General features: G+C 44.2%; 1 protein-coding gene across 10 annotated transcripts in view; it reads left to right on the top strand.

Moving 5' to 3' along the window:
* Positions 1 to 5,063: 5,063 nt before the first annotated feature.
* The window catches only part of AGFG1 (ArfGAP with FG repeats 1), a 35,533-nt gene continuing 30,571 nt past the window's right edge, over positions 5,064 to 10,025 (top strand). For 5 of the 10 annotated variants that reach the window (XM_074877651.1, XM_074877650.1, XM_074877644.1 and 2 more), the window contains exon 1: positions 5,064 to 5,319. In XM_074877651.1, coding sequence (XP_074733752.1) covers positions 5,153 to 5,319 — 167 coding nt within the window. In that variant the 5' untranslated portion in view covers positions 5,064 to 5,152. The remainder of the gene's footprint in view (positions 5,320 to 10,025) is intronic. The other 5 variants (XM_074877647.1, XM_074877646.1, XM_074877645.1 and 2 more) reach the window with 2 other exon arrangements.

Below are 10,025 nucleotides of genomic sequence, written 5' to 3'. Positions count from 1 at the left end.
TAACATGGAAGCTGCTCACTCTTTTGAACACCTTTCTAAACAGCTAAAATTCAATAACAGAATTTATTTTTTTAATCTTATTGATGGATATGCTTTTTTTTTTTTTTTAAGTTTTATGAGAAGAAAACAAAAGTAGAAGATGAAGAAAGCCTAAGGAGAGTATTTCTGTGAGAAAGATGTCAATAGTTTAGTTAATCTGAAAAATTGAAGACGGGGAGGTGTACAGGGTAACCAGTGCTACATGAGAATCCATCCAGGAACTCTCAGCCCTTCCCACTGAAAAACTTTAAGTAGATTCAACCGAACTACAAGGCAATAGATTTAACTCAGACAAAAGGAACCATATTTTTAACAACACTAATTTTAGGATGTCACTGATTCAATAAATTTCAGTTCAAAATTTCCACTCAATTTGGAAAAATTAATGACTGCAAGAAGCTCATCTAAATTATCATTTACAATGAAACCTTCATTCTTAACAATTATCGCCAACAGTGAAACATCAAGCTAAGAGGAAAGATACTTAAGGCTTTTTAATCACCTCTGATGTTGATCTGCTGTGTTAACTTTGGAAAGGAATTCTACACCTTTGTGGTCCTCTTAAAACCCATCTTGTTTGTCTAGATTAATAGGAAAATTCTATGTTACTTTGTAGCAAGGAGAGTGTGTGCCTTGCTATTAATGCCTGATACCCGGCTCTACACAGCTTCAGTCTAACTCACTTGGAAACTGTTAAAGTTGCACTATCAATAAAGATATAGTAGATAAGTCAAACTGTTGAGAGAGGAGTCTAAAGAATAATTGCTTTTTCTGTCTATGTTTTTTGGTCTTTTTGATACTTCCTGCTGTTCTGCTAGCTCTTGATTTTGTGTCTCTCACCCCATACCTTCAACCTCCTCCATGTCATCCTCAGAGTCAGCAAGCCAGCACGTCTGCCTTGAATCTCCGGCTTTCATTCCTGTGGTGGCTGAAAATCACTTCCTACCCTACATTACTCAAAACAAATTAGGTGTATGTCACACTAATAAAACATGGCATCTAAAAAAAAAGAAAATAAAGACCACTAACTTGTGTGTTACAAAAAAACCAAGCTGATGTGACTGTGCCTTTGTATTGTGAGGTCTGTTTCAGCTGTTATAAAGGCAGGGCTATCGATCATTTTACCTTTTCTACCATGTTAATGTCATAGCAGTGGGTGGGAAATGTCAAAAGGAAATGGCATTTCAAATAAAACCAGTTTTATAATTCAATCATATTTGTCTGACCATTTCCTGAAGTTAAATTTTCTAGATTTAAGTAACTGTCAACAATCAGTAATGATTTTTATAAACATTACCAGGTCTTCTCTTGCTTTGATCTCTTGCTAAAATGCATCTATTCATTAACAAAAAGCTACTGCTTAAATAAGGCCAGGCACAGACAGACTAATCTGACTGAATCTTTAATAGAGCATATCGGTGAATATTCTTGCCAGATACACTTGCTGTGCTCTTTCTTAGCATTTTAAGAAAACCCTTCGTATACAAATATTGCAGTAGCAGTTAACCACAGATCCGGTATACCTAATCCCAGGATTAATTTTGTATGCCCATCAGTAGTGAAGCAAGATGGATTTAATAGCCCATTAGTCTTTCGGCATGATAATTTTCACGTCACTTAGCCCGCTGGGTTAATTGCTTTAAAATGGATATTATTGACCTCAATCCTAGTGGCAAACAGAGAATGTCTTATTCATGTCCCAAATGTACATTCTTAGACTCTTATTTCTTTTGGTCCTGACAATAAATCCCCTAGATTATGTGCTTGTATGTTATAATTTATACCCTATTAGCCCATATTTAAGGGTTTACTGAAGCAATATCTCTCAGATATTACCCATGACTGGACTAACTTTTAAGTCCTGATTTTTATGTAAAGAGAAATGTTGCAAGCATAAGAAATAAGTGATTTACCTCTTGTTATAAATTAATTTTAATGCTAAAAGCTGTAGCAGGTGCAGCTGGGATTAAGCACTTTTGGAATAAACAGCTGGCCAGTATATTTCCAACCATGAAAGACTGGTCGTTAGGAGGAGGGAATGAAGAACAAATTTGGACAGAGAAGCTGTAGGAAAGGAAATTCAGGTCCTAGGGTAGAGAAACAGAAAAAAATATATAAGGAAAAGAAAACCAAAGAGTAAAGCTGAAGAGTAGTTTTTATTCATGTGTCTTATTTGTGGATTTTTTTCCCTTACTAATTTTGAGAAAACACAAGCCATCTGCTTTGAGGAAATAAATGCTAGATGTGAGCAGGGAAAAAATAGAAAAGGAGGGAGTGGAAGAGCAGCACAAGTACATTATTGCTTGCGGGGAGGTAAAACAGGGCTGGAGGTTCATGCAGCCAGTTTTCAGACCTATATATGTCAACAGTGTAATGCATACGTTTATACATAAGTAGCTGTATTTCTGAAACACTGGTTCCTATGGGAAACAAGATGGTAAGATTTAGATGCTTGATTGTAGGAACCCAAGATTTGGAGCAGATGTGCTCACAGTCTCTAGAAGAACCCAAATCCCACAGAACTTACGGATGTTTGCAAAAGGGTGTATCCTCACAACCCTCTGAAGTCTCATTATGTAGTTTTCTGGGGTAAATCAGCTTCATAATATATAGAATGGAGAGGCTTGGTATTTTTAAAAAGTGATTTCTAACCCAAATGAATGTTAATAAAGGTAATTTATCTACTAACATAAGCCCATCTTGGTGCTGACCATGAATAACATCAGAACTGTTTCTTCATGAAACAAATTAGAGCCTGCTCTGGTGTAATATGAAATCCATAAGACTCCTACTGAATGGTGTGATTGATTTAAGCAGGACTAGGATTTTCCCTGGGAGCTCAGTTGTACCTTTTAATGACAATGACAGCTTCAATGACAATGGTATCATTTTTATTAACAACTGTTCCTATGTGAAATCCATGTAAGTACATTTGCGACACAAGCAGTTGAAGTTGGACATTCTCTCTTCAGTTACAAAGCACCTTTGACTCTCATTGAAACAAAATGCAACTGCAGGTAGCAGCTCCCCACCACAGCAGGTGTTGTGGCCAATCATTGCTCTGCAAAGTATTTTCCAGGAAAAAAAATTGTTTTTTAACCTTTAAACTTCGCCGCCCCCCCCCCCCCCCCCCCCCCCCCCCCAATTTAGGTCATCTACTTTAGGTCATTTAGGTCATTGGCAAACCTCCAATGTTAGCATGTTTTGTAGAAGGCAAAAAACCTGAAACCTTCTGAGATAACAAGAATATCAGCATTTCAGAAAGAAGTGAAAAATTAGAGGAAGCAGTGAGAATTTGGTCCTTACAAGACTGGAAATATTTTGTGTTTACTTTTAAGAATGCTATTTAAGCATTTGTGATTATTTCATGAGTTAGTGATGTTTATTTTTGATTATGAACAACAACTGCCATCCGTATTATTAGAAAAATTTGAGATCAGTGTGTTATACTCTGGGTTTAAAACTTAGGACTGGTTGATCAGCTCATGCAAATCAGCACATCCAGAGAAATCAGAGGAAGAATGCCAAATTACTGAAGCTGAACACCTAGATTTTTTTAACTAAAACTATGAGGAAAATACAGCTGATCAGATCTCGCTCCTACAAAAAGCTAGTGCTAATATACGTACTGACGTCAGAAGTGCAAAACTTGACCCTCAATACACAGCACAGGGAATCTTTTAACCTTAGAAGATTTTAATCACACATAGTGTTGCCAGGCAGTTTTGCAAATTAAATCACCAAATTATAAAGTACACTGATTTTTTTTTTTTTTTAAGTATTTTGCACTCTGTTGAAAAATATTCCCTTAGGCAGCTTGGTAAGGAACAAATGCATATTTTGTAGATCAGTGGTGGATCCGAGTTCAAGCTGGAGCCACATGTTCCTCAAGGATATCAGCAGATATATGTGACTGCTGGCTCTGTTTTCTTTCCTTTGATGAGGAAAGTGTCCAGTCGGGCACTGACAGCCAAATTCCCAAGGGGAAGCTGTGCACTTTTCCTCTCCATAACAAACAAACAAAAAAAAAAAAAAAGAGAAAGCCCTGTAACAACGTTCTCCTCACAAATCCCGCTGCCTTATGAACACCCCGCTGGCTGTTCTCACCGAGCCCTGGGCCCGGCTTCGCTGAGCCTCCTGCGGGACCGCCTGCGCCTCCGCCCCTGCGCCCACGAGGCCCCACGGCTGAATTTTCCCACTTTTGGGGCACGAGGGCGGTTCCGAGGGCCGCCGGGAGCGCTGGGGCGGGGGCGAGTTCGGCGCTTGCTGTTTTACGGGAACAGGCGCCGCTCCCCAGCCGGCCTGAGCCCGTCCTCACCGCCTGGGGCTGAGGGGCGCCCGGAGACCGGCGGCCGCTGCTCCAACGGCCGCGCCTCACGCTCACCCCGGGCGGGGGGAGGGTGGCCCCGGGGGCGTCGCTGGAGGCCACCGCGGAGCCGCCGGCCGGAGCACACCGCGGGGAGGGGCGACCCCCTCCTCCCCGAGAAAAGGCGAACCGCACATGTTAGCGCGATTTTTGCGTTCGGATTCTCCACAGGACTGCCTCCCCCCCGCGTCCTCTCCGGGGCGGCGTCTCTCCCCGCTCCTCGGAGCGAGCCCCCCGCCCACCGGGTCACGCCAGGTGACACGGCCCCGCCGGAGGCGGCTCCCCGGGGTCGGGGTCGCGGCGGGAGGGGGAGTGCGTCCTCCCGCGCGAGAGGGGGCGCTGCGGCCGCCGAGGGCGTTCGGCTCCGCCGCTCCGCCGCCGCCATCTCCTCCTCTGATCTCATAAAGGTGTCGCGCAGGTTCCGCCCGGGCTCGTCATTCAGCCGCCCCGGGCCTGGCGCCGCCGCCGCCGGCCTCCTCCGCGCCGCGGCCCTCGGCCCGCCCCCCGCCCGCCCGCCCTCTCGCGGTGCCACCGGCCGGCGTAAAGCGGCGACCGCGCTCCCGCCCCAGCTCCTCGGCGGGCGCCGGTTGCCCTCCCCGCCCCTTCCTCCCCCCCTCCCTCCCCCTCCCCCCCCCCCCCCTCCCGCCCCGGCCCCCTCTCCCGCCGGCCGGGCCCCGGAGCGCCGCCGCCGTCGGGGTGTGAGCGGGGCCCGGCGCCGTGCCGGGCCGTCCCCTCGCCGGCGGGGCCATGGCCGCGAGCGCCAAGCGGAAGCAGGAGGAGAAGCACCTGAAGCTGCTGCGGGAGATGAGCAGCCTCCCGCCCAACCGCAAGTGCTTCGACTGCGACCAGCGCGGCCCCACCTACACCGACATGACGGTGGGCAGCTTCGTGTGCACCTCCTGCTCCGGCATCCTGTGAGTGCGGGCGGGGGGGGGCCTTCGGCGCCGGCCCTCCAGCCGGCCCGGGAGGGGGGGGGCGGCCCCGGGGCCGGCGGGGTGACCTCCGCCCCTGGCCGGCCTCCGGGCTCGCTTCGCCGCCGGGAGACGCGTCTGCCCGGGCGGCCGCGAAACGAGGTGCTCCGCAGGGTGTAGCGCCTCGCCATCGGTTTCGCCGTGCCGGCCGTTTCCCCCGCGGGTTTCCCCTTCCTTCCTGCCGTACGGTAGCGCCGGGCTGCTGGGTCAGCCACGTCGGAGGGGAGCGGGCAGGCGGGGGCCCTCCCGGGGCGGGGGAGGCGACGGCAGCCGGGAGGCTTTCCCGAGGGTGTTCGCTCAAAATGCCCGTCGGAGCCCCCCGGCCGGGCGATGGCGGCTGCTAGCCGAGGGTGTGGGTGTGCGGGGCCGGGGAGCACGGCAGCAGCAGTCCGGAGCAAATCCATCCCGCGGCCGCCCCCGGGGAGGTGTTTTCCTGCACGGAAGGGAATGGAAGCGCTTGCCGAGGGCACGCGCGTGAAGGGGGGAGCACCGCCACCACCCCGGGAATCGTGGAGGGGGTAGTTAATTAAACAAGTGTTTGGAGAATACTTTTGGAAAGGGGAGAGGGCACGTGGCCGAACAAGTCACTTTCATGACAGTCTTGAAGAGGTGGGGAGGCGAACCCTATATGTGAATGCCGAGTGTGACGTTTAAAAATCTGACTTTAATGTTAAGTTAAATCACCAGCCTGGCCTTTTGTGTATCAAATTATGTCTGATCATAGTTTGTAAGACAACTCTCTAAACTTTATCTTAGAGGATAAACTCTAGCCTTAATAGTTTAATATATTTGATCAGAAAAGTCACAGAAGGTGTTTTCTTTATTACTTCCTACAAACTATACGTGTAAACCATGGAAAGGGATTGGCTCTGATAAAATGGATTGCATTTTTCCTGTTCCTCATTCCTGCATGGGCCTCCCCACTACTCCTCCTCCCTCTTCCACCCTTCCTCTTCCAACACAGTGTGTACGAAACTAGGAGTTGAGATCAGTCAGTTCTGAATTTCAGTTACATATATATAACTTGGGGGGCAGAACCCTGCTGTCCTCAGTGTTACTGTTTCCGTAGCTAAATCTGTTTGCTTGTTTATGTTTCTGTGGCATTGTGCTTATGGAGTGGATCAGAATCAGAGAGTGACCAAAGTAGTATTAGTATAAGTAGTAGTAGTATGTCAAAGGGTACGGATTTGTGTTCGTAAGGGTTTGAGCTCATAAAAGGCATTCAGGAGCCTGAACGAATTTCTCTTCCCTTACTAAGAAGGACTAAGTACCCCACACAGGCCTTCCGAGTAAGGTCTGGTGTTTTAGAACAAAGTTGGTAATTATATTGAGATTCAAAACAAAGCAAACATGTTAGTTCTGTGCTGAATTTACATGGAACAAACTGCCTTTTATACTGCTAGACAGTTAATTAGTCTTGGGGTTTTTTTTCCTTCTACTTCGTGTAGACTTTTGAACAGGCTTGATGCAAATATAGAAAACACATTCAGGTTGTGCAATTGAAAAGAGACTCTAGTTTTTGACATATACATGCTATTTAATCAGCCAGCTCTGGCTATTGTTTGCTCGGTTAGCAAACTGTTATTTGCTGGCATGTGAAACTATTTTAAGCTACTGCAAAGAGCTTATTTAATGGTTGCACATGTTGTTACTGGTTAAACTGACAGCATTGATAAAACTGCTCCATGAGAGTGTTTTCCTTTATTTTTCGTGCTTCTTGACCTTAATAGACAAATATATCATGAGTGCTGCTGAGTTGTTTAGTGTGGGTTCAGTAGGATTTGTTCCTTTTATCTGTTGGCCAGGAGATACGGACTACTGAAGTCCATAGTCCAATTTACAGTAACCAAAAAGATGTACATGTAGTGAAACAGCTAGTAAGCAGAGGACAGCTGCTGTAAAGATGGCCATCATTTGGATGTTACGTGCCTAAAGGAGGAAGACTTTTTCTGAAGAAAAGTTGCTAACGTATTGGTAGTCTAATAAAATGCAAATAGGTCTTTCATTCTAAATATGCAGTGTTTCTGTGTTGCTATAAAAAAGAAACCACAAACAACATTTTTAGTTGTTACAGCTAGTAACACCTACACTTAAAGCTGGAGTAAAGGACTGTTAAGAGGATTTAAAGCTTTCTTCTGAAATTTTGGGCTCATTTTTTCATGTTGACTTAGAAATGCTTTCATAAACTGTGTGTGCAAGATCATATGTATTGGTTAACACCTTAGAACCTAGCCAGTGGGATATTTTTGTTAGTGATGAGACTTAGTGTAGAGATAGGTCATGTCTGTTTCATAACTAGAAACTGTTATTTTTAACACTTCTGTCAGAATAGTCCTTCATCCAACTTGTTTATTTCCAAATGCTTTTTACTGTAGAATTCCACAGTGGAGAGAAATGACTTGCGAAGAAACCACATAATGGCAAATAAGTGTAAAAGTACTGCTGCTTCTGTAGTTCTTAATGGCTGCTTGCGTTCTACCCCATAATACTTGCTTTACTGTAAGGCATTAATAATCTTATTACTTCATCTTGTTTGTGTGCTATGTGAATGACTTGCATTGCTTCTTGTTTTAATTAATTTTTTTCTAATCTGATACAGGAAATATTCTTGGAGTCAAGTAGACCAGTTTTTTCAAGTGTGAAGTGCCCAATGCAAGATTACAATACTAGTACATTAACAAGTCTCCTTCAGAAAGGTTTCCCAATTAATTAAAAGTGGTTGCTAATGTCGTATCATCTTAGGCATGTTGTTCTAGACACAGTTCATGCTAAAGTTTTTAAATCTGAAGTCTAACTTCGTTTCTTCACAAGTTTTCTGAAGTGTTTATTCATTGTCCTGGCAAGTACAGTCTATTCAAGCCCAAAACCTTCATTCTGGATCCATCATTAATTTCCACTAAAGATTCTATGTGTAGAAAGAGAGCAATGCTGTTTATTACTAGATTTAGCTTTAAAAAACCTGCCATTTTCTTAACTGCTTTCAAAAATAGTATGTCTTAACTTGTTCAAGTACTGCTAAAAATGATAGGAGTGCTAGTGACTTTGCTAAAAAAATCTGGTTTTGACTTAAATGTTGAAGGTGAGTCTTGTCAAGTGAAAAGTATGGATAACATATAGGAGGTCCTTTTCCGTAATATTGAGGTTTTAAGTTTTCTCATCAGATCGGGTTTACCAGAGCAGAAGTTTCACTGTGCAAAATGGTGCGTGCAGGAGAAAGTTCATGGATAGTGGCTTCCTCTTAAAATACTTCTGCTTGTCCCCTGTGTTTCAACTCTTTTCATGTGGAAAAAAGCACACTAACATCACACAAGCTGTGCCTAATTCAGCTTTTTGGTGTTGGACAAGATTATAGGATATGTAGGAATATACACACAACCGTTTCCCTGAGAGTGGGAGGAGATGCTCTAGAGGAGCAGCCTTCTCAGGTCAAGGATTATAGTAATACAAAACCAGAAGGCTTCTCTTTATTATAGCAAAACTGTGTTTGGGAAATGTTGGCAGAGAGGTTCTTTTGGTTTGACAGAAGTCCTTTGGTTTAAAGGATTATGTTGGAAGCCATGTCTGTTGTGTTTCTGGATGCTACCATGTGTTATCCAGTGACATCCTTCCCTTTGTCTTATCAAATGCCTCTTTGCCTTGCTTCTCAGCTCTCTCTGCGTATCCTTGCTTTCAAGCACTTCTGTACCACTCTTGGTCAGCCCGCTCCTGACTTTCATAGAAAGAACATGTTTTTAAATTCTCAAATGCAAAATATTCCTGTTTGACTAAGAGTCCACTTCCACAAGTTTTGTACTATAGAAATTTTATTTAATCTTGACTCTAAAAAATATTTGCTGATGTGATAATTAGGACACTCCTACCCTTCTTCTCACTGCTGCCCTCTTTACTCCCTCCCTTGCCAACTTCCTCGGTAAGTCTCTTGTTCAGATGTTGGCACTGGAAGCAGCAGCAAAGAGTGTTTAGAACATATGGTGACTGTGAGGAATGCTAAAGCCCTTTTATGCTATTTCTTACAATTATTGGATCGTATGGCCGCCTTTTGGCTGCTTATAATATTTCTAGTTGCAATTTTAAATTTAAAATTTTCCTGGGTAAGGGACTTCTGTGTCAGCCAGATTGAAGTATTTGATGGCAGATACTAGTAACAAACTGGAAAATAAATCTTTGTGCAATGGTGGTGAGTTATTGTCCCTTTCCCCAGAAGTTTTGCAGAAATTCAAATGGTCTAAATAAATAGTGTTAGATAAATAGGTGATTACGGTTGTGTTGACATGACTTTCCAGTCCCTCCCCCCCCCCCCCCCCTCAGAGCAGGTTTAGGAAATGGCTCTGTGTATTATATGTATGTGTGTATATATATTTTAAAGGGTATTTCCTATGTTCTTGTTTTCAGTGTCATGGCTGGAGAGCAAAGAACATGTCTATGCCACGGCAATACTATGCAGTTCAGAAAGGATGTTTATTTTTTCTTAAGAAAAAAGTTAAATTAACCTTGGCTGTGCTTCTAAATCTGTGTGTGAGCCTTTTGCTGTTAAAAATAAATGAGCTTATGAGATGGTGGAGGGTCTCCAGGGAGGTCTACAAGTGTTGGGAATGGCCAGTACTGCTTATATTCTCTTTTGCTAATAATAATAGCATAGAAATAATAAG

Source organism: Strix uralensis, chromosome 9, assembly GCF_047716275.1.
Source record: "Strix uralensis isolate ZFMK-TIS-50842 chromosome 9, bStrUra1, whole genome shotgun sequence".
Taxonomy (NCBI): Eukaryota; Metazoa; Chordata; class Aves; order Strigiformes; family Strigidae; genus Strix; species Strix uralensis.
The sequence above is the reverse complement of the archived record's forward strand: the minus strand, read 5'-3'. Positions and strand labels throughout refer to the sequence as shown.